We start from the raw sequence: 27,895 nt of genomic DNA, 5'->3' as shown, positions 1-27,895 counted from the left end.
CGACGTGAATAACTATGTGAGTGTATCTCATGTCATGTTGCTTAGTCTGTCTTCCCTTCTGCAGTGTCAGCGCCGTAAGATGGGAAGCAATGCCGGGAGCTCTGGCCCCAGGAATACATTTAACATCAGCTGGCGTCTGTAACCTGACTTTGCTGGTGATAGAATCCCTTATAACTAAAGCCCAGCATTTCAGCCTGGAGATAGGAGTGGAAGTCACCCGTGGGCTCAAAGAACTCACATCAAGCATATCCAAGGTGTTGTGAAAGTGTAGGAACACGGACCCACAACAGGGGGCGCAAATGAACGGACAATGGAGTAAGTCAAATAACAAAGCTTTACTGTTGTGAAACTCGCACAACAAACACAACAGATAATTTCGTGAATAAGCCGAATTCCAATGGTGTCGTGTGGGCAGGCTCGAAGGTAGGAGACGTCTGTCCAAGTCGAACCGGAACCACTCGATTTCCACCACCACCGAACCCCGGGAATACTGGAGCCGCCAAGTCCCGAACTCCCAGGTGACCACTGCCTCCGCTTGTCGGATCTGGTACTGCTGGCGAGGAACAAAAACAGTCAGAGGTGGGTGCGCTGCACCCAGCAACACGGACGGTGGTAACACCACCTCCCCCTCTCGTCAAGTAAATACTGAAGTGCAGGAGTGTGAGTACTTATCCAATACTGTCTCCTGCTGCTCTTCTCTCTCTCTGTATAAAGGCAAAAAGTATTCAAAGGTGATATAGTCGGCTGGATACGTTACCTCCTCGGTAGAAACGATATCTCGGCAATGAGGTGGAGATGCCGTCCTGCTGATATACCCCTCTGATGATTGCTGTCAGCTGTCTCAGGTGATGGGTGACAGCTGTCACCCTGGCTGCTCCTGTGAGGCGGCAGCGCCCTCTGGTGCCTGGAGCCCGCACTCCAGGCAGGGCGCCCTCTGGTGGTGGTGGGCCAGCAGTACCTCCTCTTCAGCGGCCCACACAACACAAGGGGGAGAACCAATTCACAGTTCGCAGTGGTAAGTGTGATCGGGGTGCCACAACCGGGCACCAAGCCCTACATGGCTTCCTCCACCTAACCACAGTCCGAAAAACGTCCTCCACACCTGGCATTTCTAAGCTGATGCTAATGGGCACGCTAGCCGCTCCAACACTAACCTCGTCTGGAGTGCCCATAACATTTATCTCCACTGAGCTGAGAAGCTGTTCTAACTTACGGACATGGCTCTCTAAAAGAGCCACCCTATCTTCCAGCATCACACAGGATTTACATAAAGTGTGAAGTAGTGTGCTTTGTTCACCAGAAAATTCTAGAGTATAACCAAGCAAACCCAACCTAACCACTAATGACTATGCTAACCACTCCTAAGGTTCACACAGGAGTAGATTAATGACCTAAAAGTTACACTGAAAAAGTAACAAAAGTATTAGACTGATAGGAACAGTAGTTTTAAAAAGGGTAGGGTTAGGATACTTATCAGGCAAGGTAAACAGGGAATATTGAACACAAATGCAGGACTCTGAAGTAGCTCTGTAGGTAAAAATGATTTACTGGAACAGTAAGGTGGGTCTGGTACATGTAAAGGCAGTCCAACAAGAGCAAAAGTACAACTAACATCAGGCTACGACATGGTTGAGAAAACAGGCAGGTGGTCATACACACAATGAGGACTGCAGGATGAGGAAACACAGAGAACAGAGCTGGAAACAAAGGCACAGGGCACATCGATGCAAGGGAAAAGTGCAACCGGTGGACCTTAAATATACCCAAGTGATGAGCTACAAATTGGAAGCATGTGCATGGAAAGCACCAGAACAGGGTGTGGCCAAACAGAGGGAAACGCCCACTACCAAGCACCAGGAGACAGACAAGAGAGATAGAGACAGACAGACCCAAGTAGGAAAAAATCCAGCAAGAGAAAAACACACACAGAAAACCAATGAACACAAACAACTGGACTGGAACAGCTTGATGTGGCTGACATGGGATGTGGGATGAATGTGCATGGACCTTGGAAGGTGGAGACGGACAGAAACTGGGTTCATGAGCTTTAGAAATGGGAAAGGGACCAACAAACCTAGGAGCAAGTTGCAACCTGCATCTATAGATGGTCCCGCTAGCGGGACCATCTATAGATGCAGGTTGCAACTTGCTCCCGCTTGCTCTAGAGCAAGCGGGACCACAGGAGCTGATCTGCCCTTTTTCCAGTTAAAGTTCGGGCCATGCTGTTGTAGCCAGGGGTGCCCCAAAATTACCTGGTGAGTCATATTATCAAACATGAAAAAAAAAAAAAATTGGTTCTGAATGGTTTTCAGCGATGATCAAACAAACTGACTGAGTGTGGTGAATGATTTGTCCCAATTCGTGACCATCCACAGTGTTTACCACCAGAGGGTGTGAGAGACAAAATACTCTAATGCGAAGGGACCTGGCGAGAGAAGACAACATTAAATGGGCATCTGAACCAAAATCAATAAATGCTAGGATGAGACAGAATGATCAGATATTAATCTTGTTGGAATTTCATTGAGATGCAGAGGAAGAAATGGAATTTCGACTCACCCACAAAGTGGTTTTGGATTGCGCTGAGCCACCCTGGACTGGACACCTGGAGATCATGTGACCCGACTGACCACAGTAAAAACATAAACCGTCGTCCCAACGGCAGCATTGTTCCTCCTGGGAAAGACAAGTACGCCCCAGCTGCATGGGCTCCTCAGTGCTTGCCGCTGTGAGACGGGACGACTGCGGAGTGATGGGTCACAGCCGGCCGTATCGGTGGCGTGGATAAACGCTGAGGGAGGGAGCTTCTCTGCGGGGTCGAGTTAAATTAACTGATGTGTGGTGAAGAGATAATCCTGATGTACAAGCCTTTACCTTGTTTAAACCTGATGGTGCTGCTAAATCTAGATTAGAATTTTGGTTGGTGTCAGAAAATAGACATTTTATTTCCAAAGCTAATATTTCTAAGATGAACAATTCTGTCAAGAAATCGTTACAGCAATCAGTAAGACTAGTAATGATCTGCATTTCACTGCCCACAGAGACAAGAATTTTAAACTTTAAGGTACACTAATGTCAGGATTCATAGTGAGGAACGAACAGAATGCAGGACAGGATGCAGACTCAGAAACTAGAGGTGGAGTAATAAAAGGCTTTATCTGGAGAAACTGGTACAGATTCAGTACACGGGTAATTAGTCAAGCTGGCGGAGGTAATAGGTAGACGTAAGGCTGAGGCGTGGTCAAAGCAAGCTGGGTTCAGTGGCACAGAGTAGCAATGTTGTCAGGACTGGGGCAGAATCAGTCAAAAAACAAGCACAGTTCAAAAAAAGCACAGAGTCCAAGTACAAGTGCTGAGGCAAAAAACAGGGTAAAACACAAAGCAAGGTCTTATACGGTTGAGCAAAAGGTGGGGAGCAAAACAAGGCTGGAACACAGACAAGATCAAACGAACTGGCAACAGACAGAGAAACATGCAAGGCTTAAATAACAAGGTGTGATTAAGGAAAGTGAAAACAGGTGTGTGAGAAAGTTCAGGAAGGAGACAAAGCTCAGGGAAGCAGGAGCAAGAGAGTGCATTAAAACAAACACTAAGCAGACAGAAACAGAGACAAAGTCTAAAATTGCTATTTATGGCCTTGCACCTCCCTACTTGTCTGAAATTTTAACTTTGCGCACCTACAGTAGGACATTAAGGACATCTGGCCAGCTTTACTTAGATGTTCCAAGGTCAAGATATAAACGCTGGGGTGATCATGCTTTCGCGGTAGCTGGCTCGAGACTGTGGAATGAGCTACCTCTTGAGTTACGTACTATTCCTGACCTAGCACTTTTTAAATCAAAGTTAAAGACATTTATTTAAACTGGCTTTTAACACTTAGTGGGGAGGTAACATGTTCTGTTATTTTTATGTTCTTTTTTATGTGTTGTTTTAAAATTTTATTTTATATATGTTTTATTTTTGTAAATTTGTGTTTTTAATGTTAAGCACTTTGGACAGCAGTCGGTGCTGTAAAACACTTTATAAATAAATGTTGATTGATTGATTGAAAGATGAAGCGAACAGGTGCAAGAGAGTGCAGTAAAGTAAACACTAAGCAGACAGAAATGAAGTGGAAGGTGAGTCCCAAACATAATGCAAAAAAATCTACACATGGAAGAAGTAAAGAAACAAAACCAGGAAAACAAAGGTGAGAATTTAATAGTGATCAACAAGAGAATTAAAGGCTGGGGCTGAAACTAAAACACAACTAAAATGTGGAAAATAGAAATTACAAGCAATGACTATAGTGGGAGAAATGCAAAATGAAACCAGCGACTAAAGTAATCCTAAAATGAAATCAAAGACAGGAGATCGAGACTTGGGACATGGACACAGACAAAACCAAGATGAAAACCCAGACATAGGGCAGATCATGACACTAGATTTCTATAACTAATGGAAAAAGATTGAATAGGGAAAGTAAACACAAAAGGAGATGGAAATTGTCAAGGAAATTAACTCTGTCTGTCACAATTCACAAACCTGCATTAAATTAAGGTGATAAACAAAAGCTCATCTTTTTACAGTCGTCCTTGGATAATATTTACATCACCAAGGCCAACAGTGCGTTTCGAAGATCTAGAGTAAGATGGCTGGAGGAGGGAGAGAGAAGTTCAGCTTACTTCTGTAGATTGGAAAAAAGAAGGCAAGAATGAAATACTGCACTGTCAAACCGAACACTCCATTTTAATACAATAATTAAGTTAATGTAACTCAAACTTAGTTATAGTCACTCATTTCCATTAATTAAACTAACTCAAAAATGAATTGTTGTCATAACAACTCAGTTCCTTCAAGTGCATTTAAAGTTTTGGGGCATTTAAGTGTTGGCAATGTATTTCCAGTGAATTCCATTCACTCATTTTAATTGAGTTTATGTAACGGAGGCCAGCAGGTGTCGCTGTGCATATGTAGTTAGGAAACCTCACTCCCAACAGCTCAAAAGAATTCTCTGGTCACAAGGCCAGAGCCCTGGGTTTTAGCAGAGTCATGAGCAGAATCATAACAACACAACGCAGGTGTTGGGCTTGAGTCCAGAAGATCATGGGTTCAAATCCCCGCCTGACTGGAAAATCACTAAGGGCCCTTGGGCAAGGCCTTTAATCCCCTATTGCTTCCGGTGTGTAGTGAGCACCTTGTGTGGCAGCACCCTGACATTGGGGTGAATGTGAGGCATAATTGTAAAGCGTTTTAAGCATCTGATGCAGATGGAAAAGTGCTATATAAATGCAGTCCATTTACCATTTTACCATTTGAGTCAACAAGTAAACCAAAGAATGCATCAAAAAATCTTATCCAAAATGTAATGCCAATTTTTTAGGCAGAAATTTGTCACTTTTTTTTTTATTGAAAAACATAAACTAGATTTACATAAGTTTAATTAACTATAAATTGTTACGTTACTAAAACTTTAACAATTACATTTTTGAAAATTATTTTATTAAAGTTGGCAAACTCAAATGGTTTAAGGTAAAAAGCGTTTTCAGCATCTCGGGTGCCTGGGGGTGGGGGGGGTGGGGGTCGGTGTGATGGGAAGGCATCAGGACAAAGAAATGCATGTGCTTGACTGCGGATGTGCAATCAATGTAATATAGCTCATTACTGCGTGCAGTAAATGGCATTTCTCATCAACAGTAAGCATAATAAATGTTTTCCAGTACATCACTGCTGCACACATGGCTTTGTTTGTCCCAATACCCGCCAACCGGAAGCGCGCACCGCGCATGTGTACTAGTGATGCTGAGCTCGCTTACTGGTTTCTTCAGCTGGTTTGAGTTCAACTCACTCACTGAGTTTTACAGTGTGTAAAAACACTGCTAATTAATGACAAAGAATGCACAGATTCTAAAGAAATTACAAAATAAATCTTTCAGTTCTACAGTGAGTTGTACTCTTCTTACTCTCCCCATGATGCTGATCCCTTTTTTTGGCCACGTTAAAGATCTGGTTCCCAAAGTAGATGATGTCTTCAAACAGCTTTGTGAAGCAGAGTTCACTATGGAGGAAGTAGAAAAAGCCATGAGACGCTTTTTAGATAAATCTCCTGGCTCAGATGGTCTGACTATTAATTTTTATGGACACTTTTGGGAACACCTGAAAGACCTTTTCTTCCTAGTATTAAAAGAGATTTCTGATTCCTGCACGCTTTCAACTACCATAAAGCAAGGTATCATCACCCTCATCCCTAAACCAGGGAAAGATTCTAGATTAATATAGCTGCTTAATAATGACTATAACATTTTAACCTGTATATATGCCTCCAGACTGAAAACTGGGATGCCTCAGATTATTTCAGACACACAATCAGGCTTTCTGATCAATTCACAATATCCGTCTTGTATTTGACCTGCTAGATTATAACAACTTAATTTAAGACGAAGTCTTTATTTTCTTTTTAGATTTCTTTAAAGCCTTTGATACCATTGAGCATGACTTCATGTTCCGCACTTGGGAATTATTTGGTTTTGGACCAAATTTTATGAATTAAATCAGAACTCTCTACAAAGACACAAACAGTGTGATCTCACTGCCACATGGCTTCTCTCCTAGATTTTCCATTAACAAAGGCATTAAGAAAGGTTGCCCTGTCTCTCCTTTACTTTTCATCACTGCAGCAGAGATGTTATCAACTCTTATGAAAAATTTAGTTTTTGAGAAAGTTCATGTTTTAGACAAACAGCTAGCCATCACCCAACTAGCGGATGATACGACCATATTCACGAAGGACAGTGATCAAATACCAAAAATCCTTCAGTCAGTAGAGTCTTACTTCACGGCCTGTGGTCTGAAACTAAACCTCAGGAAATGTGAATTATGACCATACGAGTCTTCTCAGACAGTTATTTATAACATCCCTGTTGTGGTCCAGTCCTCTTAGGGTCCTGTCTATCAAGCTGGTTGGTCAGGAATTGTAGGACACAAATGCACGGCTCAAACACACAGCTCTGGTTGTAAAAAGGTTTTACTTGAAAGGATTGCAGAGGACGGTACACAAGTAGGCAGTCCAGAACAAGCAGCAGCGCAAAAATCACTGGGCTAAAGATGTGGTTGTTATAACAGGCAGGAGGTCAGGAACACACTATGAAACGCAAGGAACACAGCCGGAAAGTGGCACAAGCCACAACAATCTGGCGAGGGACAATCACACCCAGTGAGCTTGTAGAGCCCCAGGTGACGAGCAGCAAATCAAGAACAGGTGTGCATGGAAGGCACCAGAACAAGGGTGTGGCCAGAGAGAGGGAAACACCCACCACCAAGAACCAAGAGACAGACCCAAGCAGAAAAACCCCACAAGAAAATAAACACACAGAAAACCAATGAAACAGAAAAAAATAACAAACAGACTAGAAAAATAAACCCAGATAACCAGAACAAAAACTCAAACCCTGACACTGTCTTAGTTAGTTCTGTCATCTGCTCCTATTTTTCACATTTTATCCCAGCTTTTGTCTTGACCATTTCCTCTCTCTCATTCCTCTGTTTTCTCTCTGCCTTAGTAGTCCTTGTCATTTCCTTCTCACAGTCACTCCCAGCTTCCTGCTCTGGCATCACACCTTGTGATTTCACCTTTATATTGTTCTCTAGAGTTGCCTTTTATTACCTTTCGGTTTCTAGCACTCTCTGCCTTCCTCTGGTGATCCTTCATGTCTCACAGGTCTTAATTTCTGTCTGAGCTTTGCCTCCATGTAGTGCCCATTTTTGTCCCTACACATAATTAGACATAATCACTTCCACTTTGGTTTGTCTGGCATCTGATGAGAGAGGCTGTTTATACTGACTCCAGTTTATCTTCAGTGCAGCTCCATTCTCTCTGATTAGTTGTCAGTTAATACATGGTAGATTTGTACTTTGGAGCCTGACTGTCTTCTGCGTCTCCTAAGGTCATGTTTGGATCGTGAGTATAAGTTGGTTTTTGCACTTTGGTGTTGAACTCTCTCTTTAAGAAGGACTTTTCTTGGAATCCTTTTTAAATAAGAAGAAAGACTATTGGTTGAATTTGGTGTTTCATTTTGAATTACACACCAAGAAGCAGACATTCCTTGGCTCTGTCTAGTCTGTTTGGTACTTGCCTCTTATGAAGAGACATTTCAGTACACTCTCCTTTAGAGGAAGGAGTCCTCTATTGATATCACATGTTAAGAAGATAATCCTCAGTTTTTCCCTGCCACCTTTTGGCTGTGTTTTGACTCACCTTCTAGGAAGAAAGGATATTCCTCCTTTCAGTCTGTTGAACTTCACCTGTGGCGAAGGCAGAAGTCCCCGGTTCTGAAGAGTATTCCTCTGGAGCTCCCACCGGTTGTGGAGAAGCATTCCTCTGTGGCCCTCACCAGGATTTGGAAGAGGACTCCCAACTCTGATTCTTGTTGACACATTTTGACTTTGCCTAGTTTAATTATCACTAATAAAACTGTGCTTTAACACCACTCTCATTGCCTCGGCTGCATCTACGGGTTCACCCCCTCCCAACCTTAACAATCCCTGTGAAATATCTTGGTGTTCCCATCACCAAGACACCAAATCAGTGGAAGAACTGAACTTTGGGAAAACTCTAGATAAGTGTAAACTCAGTTTAAATTTGTGGTCTCAGTGTGACATTTCTATTTTTGATAGAGTTTTTCTTACAAAAATTCCATGTCCTTCCCTAAAGCTATAAACCACCTAATTTTAACGATATCTGGAGAAACAAAAAACACACTATCTTAGGACAGGAGTGATGTTTAGAGTATGAGGACGGAGGTCTTAAAGCCATACATTCTGAGTGTTTAGATGGTACAATTAAAATAAATTCGCTTAGATCTTTTCTGGAAAATGTATTTTGGTTTCATATCCCCTCCAAAATGTTTATGGATTTAGGAGGTATTAACTTCCTCCTTAAATAACCCTTTAAAAAAAACTGCTCATTAAATTTCTTCATCAACAAATGTTACTTTACTGGAAATTAATATTTAAGCACGATTTTAGTCCCCACAATAGCCCTACTCTGGAACTCCCAATATGTGTTATTTAGAAAAAACTATTTTACAGGAATTGGTTGGATCGAGGTATTTGGTCAGCGATGTATATTCTTGACAAACCTGGAAATGTTCTTCCCTTTGAAATTTGTTAAATGACAGAAAACATAACACTGTAATCAAAGCACTTTGATTACAGTGGCCATTGATCCTATTGTCATATAATTTACTCCCCAGTCATGTTCAGATGAAGCTTCCTTCTTTATTTAATTTATCACTAATCCAAATTTGCCCAACACCTTCATACGTTGTTTGTCAGAGAATTTATCCCAAATCATCTCTCAGAAATCTGATTTCTAAATACTTTCCCAAAGAGGAATTGAACAAGTTAAGTAACTATGCAAAATCTCCCATCTCTCCAAAAATAAAGGAAGTTCATTTCAAAATGATCAATGACATATATCCTTCCAAGGAATTTCTGAGACTTCGGTTTGGTTTTGAAGAGAATTACTGCACCTTTTGTAATGTGAAATTGAGACTGATCACTTTTTTAAATGTACATTTGTGAATGTTTTCTGGGAGGGCTTTTGTTTCTGTTTTTCATCTAAATTTGCACCTCTGTCTCATCTGGTCAAAGAGAATGTCTAATTTAGAACAGCTGTAGGCGATGGACTACAAGATTTAGCTTTGAATGTTTTATTAATGATGGGGAAGTTTTTCATTCATAAAAACATATGAAGACAAAGAGCTTAGTCTGTTCTTTCAGTCACTTAAATTTATGAAGAAAAATGGTGTTAAATTATATAATTTTGTTAAACTGTAAACTTAACAAAAACCCGTAGAGTACATGTGACCTTTTTCAGTTTCAATTTTTTTTTATGTTCCCCAGTGTCTTTATGTTTAGATTGTATCAATGTTTTGTTATATTTAAATTGTCAATAAAGTTGTCTTATATAAAAAAGTGTCGTTTTGGCGAAAAATAACCTGATATTTAGCTGAACGAAACCATTCGAAGTTCTTTGTGTGTCTAGTTAAATTTGAACCCGGGTTAAATGTCAAATTTAAAAAAAAAAAACGAAAAAAACGATGACGCTCTGCTTTGCGACAGCAGTTCCAAGTGTCGTAAAGGTGTTGTTGTTGTTGTTGGAGACGGTCGCCCACACTGATCAGGATCCTGGATCTTTTTCCGGGTTATGGATTTTTTTTTTTTTTTTCCTGTATTATGGATTTTATGGCGACTAAACATCTTCATCTCGCAGCCCTCCGCTGTGACCGCGGGCTGATGTGCCGTTTACCGATCAAACAAAAGGCTTTTTAGCAGCTAAATGTAGCTTTAAATGAGCCCGTCACACCTGGGTGATCTGGATGTGATAGTTTCTGACTTTATAATTGAAAATCACTTCAAGACAAACAGGACTTACTTCATTAAAGCCATAAACTCAGCTGTAAGTGACTGAAACGCCAACAGAAGTTCGGAAATATTTTCTCTCGGAATAATCCCGTTTTTTCACGGGTGTACTTTGAAAAAAAAAGGCGATAAAACTCGCCAGCTGTGTTTCAACTGTTCCAAGTTTGTTTCGTGTTATTTCCCCTCCTCATCTTTTTATCCGGAAGACGGCGGCAGCGACAGTGGTTTTATTTTGGAAAGGGACCGGAAGCTGCGGGGATTGTTTTGTCTTAACTGTGTTCAGTGGGACGTGGTTGCGATGTTGTCACGCTTCCATTCACGACCTGACCCTCAGTTCCCGCGGATCCTGGCGCGGATACTCAGTCCCAGCTGATCCGAGTGCGGATCCTCAGTCCCAGCGGATACGGGTGCGGAACCAGCGGACTTCGGTCTGTCGCGGGTGTTGTGGGCGCTTGACGTCGTCGTGGGTCCGCCTGGTTCAGGATGTGGATCGACACAGTCACTTTTTAAATTCAACATTTTCATGTTTTTTAATTTTTGAACAAATGTCAACAGCTGGACATCACGTGATGATGGAGTCCTCTCTGGCCCATGGTGGACTGGATCTGAACCCCAGCCCCGCCCCTCTCGGCATCAGCCTGAACCCGCGACCCCCCGGGGGACCCCCAGATAAAGATAAGCTCAGTCAGCGGCCCGTGGGGCCCCCGGCCCCGGCACACCTGATCGGCTGCGTCCCGCTATCACACCAGGTGGCGGGTCACAAGTACGGCGTGGACAAAGTGGGTAAGTACACTGGAGGTCCAGTCCATTCTGTGTGTCGGGAATCATCCAGACTGGACCCCACAGCTCCAGGCCACCAGGTCTCTGTTAAAAAACTCTTTGGAATGAGTAGGTTGAGAAACTGGATGATCAGGTGAACCTGTTTGAAGTCCATCTGTTGTGCTTTCTGTGTTCTGATGCTTTGTGATCTGATACTTCCTGTGCTTTGACATTTTTTCTCACACTTTGTGTTCACTCACTTTGTGCTCTGATATGTTGTATCCTGACACTGTTCTGACACTTTGATTTTTGACACTTTGTGTTCTCATACTTTGTGTTCTCACACTTTGCACCCTGACACTGTGTGTTCTGACACTTTGTGTTCTCATACTTTGTGTTCTCACACTTTGCACCCTGACACGGTGTGTTCTGACACTTTGTGTTCTCATACTTTGTGTTCTCACACTTTGCACCCTGACACGGTGTGTTCTGACACTTTGTGTTCTCATACTTTGTACTCTCACACTTTGCACCCTGACACGGTGTGTTCTGACACTTTGTGTTCTCATACTTTGTACTCTCACACTTTGCACCCTGACACGGTGTGTTCTGACACTTTGTGTTCTCATACTTTGTACTCTCACACTTTGCACCCTGACACGGTGTGTTCTGACACTTTGTGTTCTCATACTTTGTACTCTCACACTTTGCACCCTGACACGGTGTGTTCTGACACTTTGTGTTCTCATACTTTATACTCTCACACTTTGCACCCTGGCACTGTGTGTTCTGACACTTTGTGTTCTCATACTTTATACTCTCACACTTTGCACCCTGACACTGTGTGTTCTGACACTTTGTGTTCTCACACTTTGCACCCTGACACTGTGTTCTCACACTTTGTGTTCTCATACTTTGCACCCTGACACTGTGTGTTCTGACACTTTGTGTTCTCATACTTTGTACTCTCACACTTTTCACCCTGACACTGTGTTCTCACACTTTGTGTTCTCATATGAGGGTAGGCTGAAAAGTTCTAAGGCTCCCCATGAAGGAGTAATGCATTAACTGCATTATAGTGAGCCTTAGAACTTTTCAGCCTACCCTCATACTTTGTACTGTCACACTTTGCACCCTGACACTGTGTGTTCTGATACTTTGTGCTCTCACACTTTGCACCCTGGCACTGTGTGTTCTGACACTTTATGTTTTGACACTTGGGTTGATGAGTAACCATCAGTTAGAGGTTTGATGAGGTCACATGACTTTGTGTGATTATTTCCACACCATTGATGTCAACAGCACCAAACTTCAAATTCAGATTAACCCGGTGTCGCAGACCGAACGGTCCCCCTAAAAATTGGTCCACCTGCCTTCACTGCGCATGCGCCATTTCAGACCACAGCAGCATGTCTGAGTCTGACTCTCTTCACCCAAAGCAATCAAATGGATTAATGGGATTATTAGCCATCAGATGACAAAGTAAAACCTCTTAAATCACTCTAAAGTCAGTTTTTAATAAAAAATGAGGCCGTTTTAAACAGAAACGAGGCAATACTCTGTGACGCTTTGAAATGATTGATGCACAGTGAACACAGCAGCTAGCAGCTCGAGTAGCCACGGCGCTCTGATCGCTTCCTCCGTCTTTTGTAGTAAAGCTTCATATATCTGTCACTGAGACAGATGATGAGTGGAGCGCAGTTTGAAGTAGGGATGGGCATCGATAAGATTTTATCTATCAATACCATTATCGATCCGATTCCCTTATCAATACCTCCTGTGAATTTTCTGTGTACTAAAAGTAGGCTTTACAGATTTTCTTTGTCAACAACATTTATATGAGTCTTAAAGTAAATAAATATGAAATTCGTCACTGGATCCTTGATCTCTGGACATAAATAGAAATAAACAAATCTGTAGTTTTTTCTCAAAGCATTTCATTTCAGACATTAATGGCATGAATGTCTCTCCATACATCTGAGCTGAACTCTGATGGCTGCCGGAGTCTGCAGGTCTGCAGCCATACAGTCTTGGGCTGCTGCACGTCAGCGCAGGACGGCTCATTTGGAGGAAAAAAACATTTTGATCGATTGCAGCTTATGTTTGTATTACAAGTTTGGAAGGTGTTATTTGATTTAAACAGTGATTCGCCTTTGAAGTTATTAATTACGAGCAGACTCTATCTTTCCAACTTGACTCAGTAGAGAGCGGCTCAGCGTTTGGAGCAACGGAAGGAGGACAATTTTTGTTTCTTTCTCACAACAAGACATGAGTCCCAGTTAGTCACTTTAATCCGTACAAAAGTGACTCAGGATTGACATATTTTAATGGCTTTGAGAGGGATTAAAAAGCTGATCAGTTGATCAGTAACCATCAGTTAGTTGTAATGTTTTGGTGGTGATAGTCTTGTGGTTAAGTGGTAGGCTTGAGATCAGAGGACCCTTCGTTCAAACCCCTACCAGACTGGAAAATCACTAATCAGTCAATCAATCAATTTTATTTATATAGCGCCAAATCACAACAAACAGTTGCCCCAAGGCGCTTTATATTGTAAGGCAAGGCCATACAATAATTACGTAAAAACCCCAACGGTCAAAACGACCCCCTGGAGCAAGCACTTGCGACAGTGAGAAGGAAAAACTCCCTTTTAAACAGGAAGAAACCTCCAGCAGAACCAGGCTCAGGGAGGGGCAGTCTTCTGCTGGGACTGGTTGGGGCTGAGGGAGAGAACCAGGAAAAAGACATGCTGTGGAGGGGAGCAGAGATCAATCACTAATGATTAAATGCAGAGTGGTTGCATACAGAGCAAAAAGAGAAAGAAACAGTGCATCATGGGAACCCCCAGCAGTCTAAGTCTATAGCAGCATAACTAAGGGATGGTTCAGGGTCACCTGATCCAGCCCTAACTATAAGCTTTAGCAAAAAGGAAAGTTTTAAGCCTAATCTTAAAAGTAGAGAGGGTGTCTGTTTCCCTGATCTGAATTGGGAGCTGGTTCCACAGGAGAGGAGCCTGAAAGCTGAAGGCTCTGCCTCCCATTCTACTCTTACAAACCCTAGGAACTACAAGTAAGCCTGCAGTCTGAGAGCGAAGCGCTCTATTGGGGTGATATGGTACTATGAGGTCCCTAAGATAAGATGGGACCTGATTATTCAAAACCTTATAAGTAAGAAGAAGAATTTTAAATTCTATTCTAGAATTAACAGGAAGCCAATGAAGAGAGGCCAATATGGGTGAGATATGCTCTCTCCTTCTAGTCCCCGTTAGTACTCTAGCTGCAGCATTTTGAATTAACTGAAGGCTTTTCACGGAACTTTTAGGACAACCTGATAATAATGAATTACAGTAGTCCAGCCTAGAGGAAATAAATGCATGAATTAGTTTTTCAGCATCACTCTGAGACAAGACCTTTCTAATTTTAGAGATATTGCGTAAATGCAAAAAAGCAGTCCTACATATTTGTTTAATATATGCATTGAATGACATATCCTGATCAAAAATGACTCCAGATTTCTCACAGTATTACTAGAGGTCAGGGTAATGCCATCCAGAGTAAGGATCTGGTTAGACACCATGTTTCTAAGATTTGTGAGGCCAAGTACAATAACTTCAGTTTTATCTGAGTTTAAAAGCAGGAAATTAGAGGTCATCCATGTCTTTATGTCTGTAAGACAATCCTGCAGTTTAGCTAATTGGTGTGTGTCCTCTGGCTTCATGGATAGATAAAGCTGGGTATCATCTGCGTAACAATGAAAATTTAAACAATGCCGTCTAATAATACTGCCTAAGGGAAGCATGTATAAAGTGAATAAAATTGGGCCCTTGGACATGGTCCTTGGACATGGTCCTTGATCCTGAGTTGCTCCCAGTGTGCAGTTGAGCGCCATGCATGCCGGCTGCCTGACATTGTTGTGTGTGGAATGTGAGGCATCATTGTAGAGCACTTGGACCCTCTGTTATAAATGCAGACCATTTACTCATCTTTCTCATGGAATGTGGTCAGTTATGTGTCCTCTGAGACAGGTGGACTCTTACAGCTGTACAAATGGACAGTACTCATAAAGATTTTCACAGTAACTGACGTGTCAGTGATGTTTCCAGACTGAGGCGAATGCGTAGCACACGGCGTCCGTTCCTTATTTACTATCATCCTGTGGACACTGTGGACATGCAGCAGTCTGCTGTTGAAGAGGAGTGTCACACACGCACATGAATCCTGTTCAGCTTGTCCTGCCGGTACCTGAACTGAAACCGCCGATAATCGGTGAGTCGCTACTGACACTCAGAAATGATGGAGGCGCAGTGAACGCAGCAGCAGGCATCTCGTCTGGCTGTGGTGCGCTGATCACTCCCTGTCTTTTATTATGAAATAATGCTGAATTTATGTGGAAATGATTGTTGTAGAAAAGCTTCAGATATCTGTCGCTGAAATAGATGATGACTGGAGGCAGTTTGAAGCAGAAAATGAGGTGATAATCCATGAATAGCGGCTGACGCACAGAAATGACGCATGCACAGTGATGGCAGATGGGACTGATTTTTAGGGGGAACCGTTCAGTCCGTGACACCAGAGCACTCGGAGGGAACCCACGCAAACACGGAGAGAACATGCAAACTCCACACAGAAGGAACACAGGTCAGAATCGATCTCATGACCTTCTTGCTGCGAGGCAACAGTGCTAACCACTAATCCACCGTGCTGCCATAACAAGTTTAGAAACGACATATAAGAATCATTCATTCATTTTCTACCGCATATCTGGGTCCAGGTTGTGGTGGCAGCAGACTAAACAGATCAACCCACACTTCCCTATCCCCGGCCAAGTCCTGGGGGATTCCTGGCAGATCTCAAGGCATGGGCAGTGTAATCCCTGCAACATGTCCTAGGGCTTCCCCAGGGCCTCCTCCCAGTTGGACATGTCTGGAAGTCCTCCATAGGGTGAAGAAGCAACGACTCTACTCAGAGCCCCTTCCAGATTGTTGAGCTTCTCACCCTGTCCAAGAGTATAAGCCCAGATACCCGACGGAGGAATCTCATTTCCACCACTTATCTTATTCTTTTGCTTTACAGATACAGATTCTTTATTGTCATTGTAACAAGTACAACGAAAGGTAAGGTTCAAGCCTTTCAGTGCAAATATAAACTTGAGTAAACCACACACAGACTTAAAAGGTCTGGCGAAGAAAATAAAATAAACATAAAATTTAACAGAATGAAAGACTTCCAGAGCACAAATTAAAAAAGAAAAAAAAACAAAAGCAAATTATAAGACCGTAGCAGCAAAAGAAGTATGTACAAAACTGTGGATATTTCAGTGGCAGTGGATATTGCATAAACAAATATTGCACTCATTTCAAGTATGTCATGTGAACTAGCTGTTTGGTTCCAGTGACATTCAAAGCTCTAACAGCATTTGGGTAGAAACTGTTTTTCAGTCTATTTGTTCTTGCTTCCCTGTACCATCTGCCTGATGGCAGCAGCTCAAACAGAGAGTGTCCAGTTCAAGACCATAGGTGAGGATAGGAGTGTAAATCCACTGGTTAATTCAGGGTCACACCTTCTGGTTCAACTCCTTCTTCACCACAACGGTCCACTGCAATATCTTAAAACATCAGATGCCACCCCAATCCATCTAGTGATCTCACACTCCAACCTACCCCCAGTGGTGAACAAGACCCCAAGATACTTAAATTCCTCCACTTGGGGTAGTAACTCTCCCCTGACCCTAGAGGGGACAATACACCATTTTCTGACAGAAAATGCAAAATCAGTACCTCCATACTCAGATATGGATCGGTACTGATTCTCATCCAGTCGCTTCACACTCACACTCAAACCTGCTCAGTGCACACTGGAGGTCACTGCCTTGATGAAGCCAACAGAACTGCATCATCTGCAAAAAGCAGAGATGCAAATCTGAGGTCAAGAATCAAGAGACTTTATTTGCCATTTGTACACGCATATACAGTTTTGGGCACATAGGAATTTGTTGAGCGGCAGGCAACCAAGCTACACCTTTGAGACACAGATTCACCATGAACAGCTTTCAGTCACCAAGCACAAAGTCATATGTAATTTCAATGTGTCTTTTCCTGCCTGCCACACAGCTGTATCCAGTGCAAATTAATGTCTGCCGACAGAACTCCTACTTTATACGTGTTAATGCCTTTCCGTGTCCCATGTCCGGCAACAGATGTTAACATGCTGAGGTGCAACACATATTCAGTCCAGACATTAAGGTCTCATTTGTGTCCCCCATGAACCGCGGGTGGCAAGCTGTTCTCAGTCATATACAAATGATCAGCGGTACAGATCAAAGCCTGTCACCCGAGTCTCAGTGTCCTTTCTTTGTTGACGAAAACAAACCGTTTCCTACTTCATTGTTTATCAACTTGTATAAATGATCTACATCTGGAAAATAAAGATAATCTATTTCAATTTATTTTCATTTATATAGCACCAAATCACAACAACCTTGCCTCAAGGCGCTTCACACAAGTAAGGTCTAACCTTACCAACCCCCAGAGCAACAGTGGTAAAGAAAAGCTCCCTATGGGAAGAAACCTCAAGCAGACCAGACTCAAAGGGGTGACCCTCTGCTTGGGCCATGCTACAGACACAAATGACAAACAATTCACAAAACAAACATACAGGAAATGTTACCGGTGCACAGGATGGTTTCTGGAACAGATACCACACCCATCTCTGAATGGAGCTGCAGCTCAAACAGAGAGAAAAGAAAAAAGCAGAATCAAGCATCAGAAAGATGACAAATACAGTGTAATTTGTCAGCATTAAACAACAAGAAAAACAGAAGAAATACTAAGATGATCACCGGCTACTAGCCCTAAGCTTCACTAAAAAGACAGAGAATTTAGGTTAAGTTGAGGCTGCGGCCCACTCAGTTTACTAATAAAATGATTTAAAACAGTAAAAGCATAGAACCATACTATGCCAGTATGCTAGCCATGCGAAAGAGAAAATAAGTGCGTCTTAAGTCTGGACTTGAAAGTCTCTACAAAATCTGACTGTTTTATTGATGCAAGGAGATCATTCCACAGAACAGGGGCATGATAAGAGAAAGCTCGGTGACCCGCAGACTTTTATTCACGCTAGGGACACTAAGTAGTCCTGCACCTTGAGAACGCAAACTCCGGGCCGGTACGTAGGGTTTAATTAGGTCAGCTAAGTAGGGAGCTGCCAATCCGTGAACAGTTTTATAGGATAGTAGCAGAACCTTAAAATCTGATTTCACTGGAACAGGAATCCAGTGAAGAGATGCCAAAATGGGTGTAATGTGGTAAAACTTTCTGCTTCGTGTCAAAACTCTGGCAGCCTCATTTTGAACCAGTTGTAGACCCCAATGCTGGACTGCGGTAATCCAGAAAATAGAATATTGCAGTAGTACAATCTAGAAGAGACAAATGCATGAATCAGGGTCTCAGCATCAGCCATAGACAGGATGGGATGAATCTTCGCTATATTCCAGGTGGAAGAACGCAGTCCTTGTAATATCTCTAATGTGGAGGTCAAAAGACAACATAGTATCAAAAATTACCCCAAGGTTCCTCACTTTGTCAGTGTGATGTATGACACACGAGCATAGGGTAAGCGTTAACTGGTCAAATTGATGCTGATGTCTCACTGGACCAAGAACCATCATTTCAGTCTTATCAGAGTTTAAAAGTAGGAAGTTGCTAGGCATCCAGCTTTTCACTGATGCAAGGCAATCTTCTAAGGATTTTATGTGGATGAGATTACCAAGAGTTATCAGCATGTATAACTGAGTATCATCAGCATAGTAGTGAAAGGTAACCCCAAAGTGCCGCAATATATACCCGGAAAAGCAGGGGGCCTAAGATGGACCCCTGTGGAACCTCAAATTTCATGTCACTAAGGTTAGAGGTAGTGTTATTGTACAAAACACAGTGAGAACGACTGGTCAGGTATGACCATGTAAGGGTACTCCCAGTAATCCCAAAATGATTCTCCAGCCTTTCAAGTAGAATATGATGATTCACAGTATCAATGCAGGACTGAGATCTAACAGTACCAGAAATGTAGTGGTGTCTGAATCCATTGCAAGAAGAAGATCATTCACCACTTTAGTGAGAGTTGTCTCTGTGGAATGATATTTCTCAAAGCAGGATGCAGTGGCTCAAAAAGATTATTCTCTGTAAGGTGGTCCACAAACTGCCATGAAAACACTTTTTTCCAGGATTTTAGAGCAAAATGATAGATTTGATATTGGCCTATAGTTTTTCAATACACTCGGGTCAAGATTAGATTTCTTAAGTAATGGTTAATGACTGCAGATTTGAAACATTTAGGAACAGATCCAGAAATTAATGAGAGATTAATAATTTCCAGTACAGTTGGCCCAAGAGTGGGCCACAGGTCCTTAAACAGTTTTGTTGGTATGGGATCAATAAGTAGGTTGTGCTTTTTGTAGACATTACGAGTTTTGTCAGCACGCCTAGTGACATACAACCAAATTGTGTAATCTCGGTAATGCCTCAGTAATGGCACCCACCTCACAATAGCAGAGTGTTGTGCCTGGATTAAGGCACGCTGGATATGTTTAACCTAATGTCTTCTATTTCCTTTTCAAACTAATCCAGGAAATCTTGTGCTGTAAAAAGAGAGTGAACTACAAGTGGCTGTCCGTGTTGCCACTGTGTCGAACAAGAACTTTGAGTTATGCTTGTTTTTGTTGATCAAATCAGAGTAATAGGTCGACTTTGTCACCAGTAGTGCATGCTTATAGTCTAAGACAGTATCACACCACGCAAGCTGGAATGCTTCTAATTTTGAACTATGCCATTTCCGTTATAGACCTCTAGCCTTATGCTTGAGGTCACGCAAGTAGTCACTGAACCAAGGTGACTGTGTTTTGGGGGGGGGGGTTAACAACGGTGGCGCAATCATCTTGAGTGTAGTTTTGAGCACTGCGTTTAAACTAACCACAAGACTGTACTGATTTTCCAAACATTTTCTAAACGTGAAGCTAAGATATCAGGCAGTCTAGCTTCGAGTTCAGTCTTAGTTGAGGAGCTGATGCTTTGCCATAGTGATAAATGAGGTTGTTGTTCCACTAAACATGGCAGCGAAACTGTAAACCTAATAAATAAGTGATCAGAGACCACCGAAGCAAGAGGCATGATGTCAGTATTCATGACAGCAATACCAAATCCACGGTATTTCCACTAATGTGCGTTGAGTCCTGAATGCATTGCTGAAATCCTAATGCATCCACAATTTCCAAAACTGATTTGCAGAGGGGATCAGAAGGCTTTTTTATATGAATGTTAAAGTCACCAATAATCAGAATGTTATCTGCACTCGTTGACAAGTTAGAGATGGCAATACATAGCATCATGGGCAGAGCGGAGAATCACATGCTCAAATGAGTTATATTGTGATGCCCAACAGCTAATAAGCTAAACCTAGATTTATAAATAAGAGCAACACCCCCACCTTGCATTGCATAATGAGGAACGTGACTAAATGTGTAGGCTGGTGGGCAGGTCTCATTTAGGGGAGGACAGCTGTAGGTTTAAGCAAGGTTTCACATAACCCAATCATATCTAAGTAATGATACATAATCAGATCATTAAGCAACAATGATTTTGAGGATAGTGAATTTATGTTAATGAGACCCAGACTAAGGACCTCTGTGGGGTTGACAGTTGGACTGTTTGGGTTTAGGGGTGGTTCCTGAGTAGCATATAAGATGCCTGGGAGTAGGTTTAGGTTTGAGACATTCCACGCGAGTTGTAGGTAGCAGACATGAAATCTTTGATATTGCTGGAACAGCCAATGGGCCATCCTCAATTTCAACATCATCCAGTGTAGTAGTGGGTATTAAGTTTGCAAAGCATATCCCTCTATGATTTTATGAACACATCTATGGAAGCAGGCCACAGTCTCAACTTGTTGAATTCCCCTTCCTGGCAGATAAACTGCACTATCACCATAGTGGATTTTCTGCACTGATTTCCCACTAAGCTAATGGATTCCACACTCACCTTTGTCATAAACCTTGCAGGGTCTCTAATCACCTGCTCTGTGGCCTGCTGTAAAATCCTAATGTTACCCTCCCTGTAAAACTCTATTTATGTTCGCAGACAAGATGGCGGCGCCTTCCGCAGTAGGGTGAAGGCCATCTGGCATCAGCAAGCCATGGCAGCCCCAGAACGAAGGCCTGTCATCAATAAAACTGAAGCCTTGCTGTCTACAAAATTGGCCAGCCACCTATTCAACGATGTCAGCCTGCTAAATGCCTCATCATTACATCGGGAGGGGAGGGGACCAGAGACTATTAATCAATGCTGACATCTTTCTGGCAACGTCACAAGTCCTCTCTATGTCCATTTTTGTGACCTCTGAGTACTTCATCCTAACATCATTGGCGCCGACGTGAATAACTATGTGAGTGTATCTCATGTCATGTTGCTTAGTCTGTCTTCCCTTCTGCAGTGTCAGCGCCGTAAGATGGGAAGCAATGCCGGGAGCTCTGGCCCCAGGAATACATTTAACATCAGCTGGCGTCTGTAACCTGACTTTGCTGGTGATAGAATCCCTTATAACTAAAGCCCAGCATTTCAGCCTGGAGATAGGAGTGGAAGTCACCCGTGGGCTCAAAGAACTCACATCAAGCATATCCAAGGTGTTGTGAAAGTGTAGGAACACGGACCCACAACAGGGGGCGCAAATGAACGGACAATGGAGTAAGTCAAATAACAAAGCTTTACTGTTGTGAAACTCGCACAACAAACACAACAGATAACAATTTCGTGAATAAGCCGAATTCCAATGGTGTCGTGTGGGCAGGCTCGAAGGTAGGAGACGTCTGTCCAAGTCGAACCGGAACCACTCGATTTCCACCACCACCGAACCCCGGGAATACTGGAGCCGCCAAGTCCCGAACTCCCAGGTGACCACTGCCTCCGCTTGTCGGATCTGGTACTGCTGGCGAGGAACAAAAACAGTCAGAGGTGGGTGCGCTGCACCCAGCAACACGGACGGTGGTAACACCACCTCCCCCTCTCGTCAAGTAAATACTGAAGTGCAGGAGTGTGAGTACTTATCCAATACTGTCTCCTGCTGCTCTTCTCTCTCTCTGTATAAAGGCAAAAAGTATTCAAAGGTGATATAGTCGGCTGGATACGTTACCTCCTCGGTAGAAACGATATCTCGGCAATGAGGTGGAGATGCCGTCCTGCTGATATACCCCTCTGATGATTGCTGTCAGCTGTCTCAGGTGATGGGTGACAGCTGTCACCCTGGCTGCTCCTGTGAGGCGGCAGCGCCCTCTGGTGCCTGGAGCCCGCACTCCAGGCAGGGCGCCCTCTGGTGGTGGTGGGCCAGCAGTACCTCCTCTTCAGCGGCCCACACAACACAAGGGGGAGAACCAATTCACAGTTCGCAGTGGTAAGTGTGATCGGGGTGCCACAACCGGGCACCAAGCCCTACATGGCTTCCTCCACCTAACCACAGTCCGAAAAACGTCCTCCACACCTGGCATTTCTAAGCTGATGCTAATGGGCACGCTAGCCGCTCCAACACTAACCTCGTCTGGAGTGCCCATAACATTTATCTCCACTGAGCTGAGAAGCTGTTCTAACTTACGGACATGGCTCTCTAAAAGAGCCACCCTATCTTCCAGCATCACACAGGATTTACATAAAGTGTGAAGTAGTGTGCTTTGTTCACCAGAAAATTCTAGAGTATAACCAAGCAAACCCAACCTAACCACTAATGACTATGCTAACCACTCCTAAGGTTCACACAGGAGTAGATTAATGACCTAAAAGTTACACTGAAAAAGTAACAAAAGTATTAGACTGATAGGAACAGTAGTTTTAAAAAGGGTAGGGTTAGGATACTTATCAGGCAAGGTAAACAGGGAATATTGAACACAAATGCAGGACTCTGAAGTAGCTCTGTAGGTAAAAATGATTTACTGGAACAGTAAGGTGGGTCTGGTACATGTAAAGGCAGTCCAACAAGAGCAAAAGTACAACTAACATCAGGCTACGACATGGTTGAGAAAACAGGCAGGTGGTCATACACAATGAGGACTGCAGGATGAGGAAACACAGAGAACAGAGCTGGAAACAAAGGCACAGGGCACATCGATGCAAGGGAAAAGTGCAACCGGTGGACCTTAAATATACCCAAGTGATGAGCTACAAATTGGAAGCATGTGCATGGAAAGCACCAGAACAGGGTGTGGCCAAACAGAGGGAAACGCCCACTACCAAGCACCAGGAGACAGACAAGAGAGATAGAGACAGACAGACCCAAGTAGGAAAAAATCCAGCAAGAGAAAACACACACAGAAAACCAATGAACACAAACAACTGGACTGGAACAGCTTGATGTGGCTGACATGGGATGTGGGATGAATGTGCATGGACCTTGGAAGGTGGAGACGGACAGAAACTGGGTTCATGAGCTTTAGAAATGGGAAAGGGACCAACAAACCTAGGAGCAAGTTGCAACCTGCATCTATAGATGGTCCCGCTAGCGGGACCATCTATAGATGCAGGTTGCAACTTGCTCCCGCTTGCTCTAGAGCAAGCGGGACCACAGGAGCTGATCTGCCCTTTTTCCAGTTAAAGTTCGGGCCATGCTGTTGTAGCCAGGGGTGCCCCAAAATTACCTGGTGAGTCATATTATCAAACATGAAAAAAAAAAAAAATTGGTTCTGAATGGTTTTCAGCGATGATCAAACAAACTGACTGAGTGTGGTGAATGATTTGTCCCAATTCGTGAACCATCCACAGTGTTTACACACCAGAGGGTGTGAGAGACAAAATACTCTAATGCGAAGGGACCTGGCGAGAGAAGACAACATTAAATGGGCATCTGAACCAAAAATCAATAAATGCTAGGATGAGACAGAATGATCAGATATTAATCTTGTTGGAATTTCATTGAGATGCAGAGGAAGAAATGGAATTTCGACTCACCCACAAAGTGGTTTGGATTGCGCTGAGGCCACCCTGGACTGGACACCTGGAGATCATGTGACCCGACTGACCACAGTAAAAACATAAACCGTCGTCCCAACGGGCAGCATTGTTCCGCCTGGGAAAGACAAGTACGCCCCAGCTGCATGGGCTCCTCAGTTGCTTGCCGCTGTGAGACGGGACGACTGCGGATGTGATGGGTCACAGCCGGCCGTATCGGTGGCGTGGATAAACGCTGAGGGAGGGAGCTCCTGGGGGGTCGAGTTTAATTAACTGAGTGTGGTGAAGAGATAATCCTGAGGTACAAGCTTTACCTTGTTTAAACCTGATGGTGCTGCTAAATCTAGATTAGAATTTTGGTTGGTGTCAGAAAATAGACATTTTATTTCCAAAGCTAATATTCTAAGATGAACAATTCTGTCAAGAAATCGTTACAGCAATCAGTAAGACTAGTAATGATCTGCATTTCACTGCCCACAGAGACAAGAATTTTAAACTTTAAGGTACACTAATGTCAGGATTCATAGTGAGGAACGAACAGAAGCGGACAGGATGCAGACTCAGAAACTAGAGGTGGAGTAATAAAAGGCTTTATCTGGAGAAACTGGTACAGATTCAGTACACGGGTAATTAGTCAAGCTGGCGGAGGTAATAGGTAGACGTAAGGCTGAGGCGTGGTCAAAGCAAGCTGGGTTCAGTGGCACAGAGTAGCAATGTTGTCAGGACTGGGGCAGAATCAGTCAAAAAACAAGCACAGTTCAAAAAAAGCACAGAGTCCAAGTACAAGTGCTGAGGCAAAAAACAGGGTAAAACACAAAGCAAGGTCTTCTACGGTTGAGCAAAAGGTGGGGAGCAAAACAAGGCTGGAACACAGACAAGATCAAACGAACTGGCAACAGACAGAGAAACATGCAAGGCTTAAATAACAAGGTGTGATTAAGGAAAGTGAAAACAGGTGTGTGAGAAAGTTCCGGAAGGAGACAAAGCTCAGGGAAGCAGGAGCAAGAGAGTGCATTAAAACAAACACTAAGCAGACAGAAACAGAGACAAAGTCTAAAATTGCTATTTATGGCCTTGCACCTCCCCTACTTGTCTGAAATTTTAACTTTGCGCACCTACAGTAGGACATAAGGACATCTGGCCAGCTTTACTTAGATGTTCCAGGTCAAGATATAAACGCTGGGGGATCATGCTTTCGCGGTAGCTGGCTCGAGACTGGGAATGAGCTACCTCTTGAGTTACGTACTATCCTGACCTAGCACTTTTTAAATCAAAGTTAAAGACATTTATTAAACTGGCTTTTAACACTTAGTGGGGAGGTAACATGTTCTGTTATTTTTATGTTCTTTTTTATGTGTTGTTTTTAAAATTTTATTTTTATATATGTTTTATTTTTGTAAATTTGTGTTTTTAATGTTAAGCACTTTGGACACCAGTCGGTGCTGTAAAACGCTTTATAAATAAATGTTGATTGATTGATTGAAAGATGAAGCGAACAGGTGCAAGAGAGTGCAGTAAAGTAAACACTAAGCAGACAGAAATGAAGTGGAAGGTGAGTCCCAAACATAAGCAAAAAAATCTACACATGGAAGAAGTAAAGAAACAAAACCAGGAAAACAAAGGTGAGAATTTAATAGTGATCAAACAGAGAATTAAAGGCTGGGGCTGAAACTAAACACAACTAAAATGTGGAAAATAGAAATTACAAGCAATGACTATAGTGGGAGAAATGCAAAATGAAACCAGCGACTAAAGTAATCCTAAAATGAAATCAAAGACAGGAGATCGAGACTTGGGACATGGACACAGACAAAACCAAGATGAAAACCCAGACATAGGGCAGATCATGACACTAGATTTCTATAACTAATGGAAAAAGATTGAATAGGGAAAGTAAACACAAAAGGAGATGGAAATTGTCAAGGAAATTAACTCTGTCTGTCACAATTCACAAACCTGCATTAAATTAAGGTGATAAACAAAAGCTCATCTTTTACAGTCGTCCTGGATAATATTTACATCACCAAGGCCAACAGTGCGTTTCGAAGATCTAGAGTAAGATGGCTGGAGGAGGGAGAGAGAAGTTCAGCTTACTTCTGTAGATTGGAAAAAAGAAGGCAAGAATGAAATACTGCACTGTCAAACCGAACACTCCATTTTAATACAATAATTAAGTTAATGTAACTCAAACTTAGTTATAGTCACTCATTTCCATTAATTAAACTAACTCAAAAATGAATTGTTGTCATAACAACTCAGTTCCTTCAAGTGCATTTAAAGTTTTGGGGCATTTAAGTGTTGGCAATGTATTTCCAGTGAATTCCATTCACTTCATTTTAATTGAGTTTATGTAACGGAGGCCAGCAGGTGTCGCTGTGCATATGTAGTTAGGAAACCTCACTCCCAACAGCTCAAAAGAATTCTCTGGTCACAAGGCCAGAGCCCTGGGTTTTAGCAGAGTCATGAGCAGAATCATAACAACACAACGCAGGTGTTGGGCTTGAGTCCAGAAGATCATGGGTTCAAATCCCCGCCTGACTGGAAAATCACTAAGGGCCCTTGGGCAAGGCCTTTAATCCCCTATTGCTTCCGGTGTGTAGTGAGCACCTTGTGTGGCAGCACCCTGACATTGGGGTGAATGTGAGGCATAATTGTAAAGCGTTTTAAGCATCTGATGCAGATGGAAAAGTGCTATATAATGCAGTCCATTTACCATTTTACCATTTGAGTCAACAAGTAAACCAAAGAATGCATCAAAAAATCTTATCCAAATGTAATGCCAATTTTTTAGGCAGAAATTTGTCACTTTTTTTTTTATTGAAAACATAACTAGATTTACATAAGTTTAATTAACTATAAATTGTTACGTTACTAAAACTTTAACAATTACATTTTTGAAAATTATTTTATTAAAGTTGGCAAACTCAAATGGTTTAAGGTAAAAAGCGTTTTCAGCATCTCGGGTGCCTGGGGGTGGGGGGGGTGGGGGTCGGTGTGATGGGAAGGCATCAGGACAAAGAAATGCATGTGCTTGACTGCGGATGTGCAATCAATGTAATATAGCTCATTACTGCGTGCAGTAATGGCATTTCTCATCAACAGTAAGCATAATAAATGTTTTCCAGTACATCACTGCTGCACACATGGCTTTGTTTGTCCCAATACCCGCCAACCGGAAGCAGCGCACCGCGCATGTGTACTAGTGATGCTGAGCTCGCTTACTGGTTCTTCAGCTGGTTTGAGTTCAACTCACTCACTGAGTTTTACAGTGTGTAAAACACTGCTAATTAATGACAAAGAATGCACAGATTCTAAAGAAATTACAAAATAAATCTTTCAGTTCTACAGTGAGTTGTACTCTTCTTACTCTCCCCATGATGCTGATCCCTTTTTTTGGCCACGTTAAAGATCTGGTTCCCAAAGTAGATGATGTCTTCAAACAGCTTTGTGAAGCAGAGTTCACTATGGAGGAAGTAGAAAAAGCCATGAGACGCTTTTTAGATAAATCTCCTGGCTCAGATGGTCTGACTATTAATTTTTATGGACACTTTTGGGAACACCTGAAAGACCTTTTCTTCCTAGTATTAAAAGAGATTTCTGATTCCTGCACGCTTTCAACTACCATAAAGCAAGGTATCATCACCCTCATCCCTAAACCAGGGAAAGATTCTAGATTAATATAGCTGCTTAATAATGACTATAACATTTTAACCTGTATATATGCCTCCAGACTGAAAACTGGGATGCCTCAGATTATTT

At 42.6% G+C, this 27,895-nt stretch overlaps 1 protein-coding gene across 1 annotated transcript; it reads right to left on the bottom strand.

Annotated features, from left to right (window-relative positions):
- Positions 1–11,412: 11,412 nt before the first annotated feature.
- LOC117531554 (keratin-associated protein 29-1-like) lies at positions 11,413–12,072 on the bottom strand. The gene has a single exon (XM_034194676.1). The coding sequence runs from the start codon at positions 12,070–12,072 to the stop codon at positions 11,413–11,415; it is 660 nt and encodes a 219-aa protein (XP_034050567.1).
- Positions 12,073–27,895: the final 15,823 nt, after the last annotated feature.

Source organism: Thalassophryne amazonica, chromosome 18, assembly GCF_902500255.1.
Source record: "Thalassophryne amazonica chromosome 18, fThaAma1.1, whole genome shotgun sequence".
Lineage (NCBI taxonomy): Eukaryota > Metazoa > Chordata > Actinopteri > Batrachoidiformes > Batrachoididae > Thalassophryne > Thalassophryne amazonica.
The sequence above is the reverse complement of the archived record's forward strand: the minus strand, read 5'-3'. Positions and strand labels throughout refer to the sequence as shown.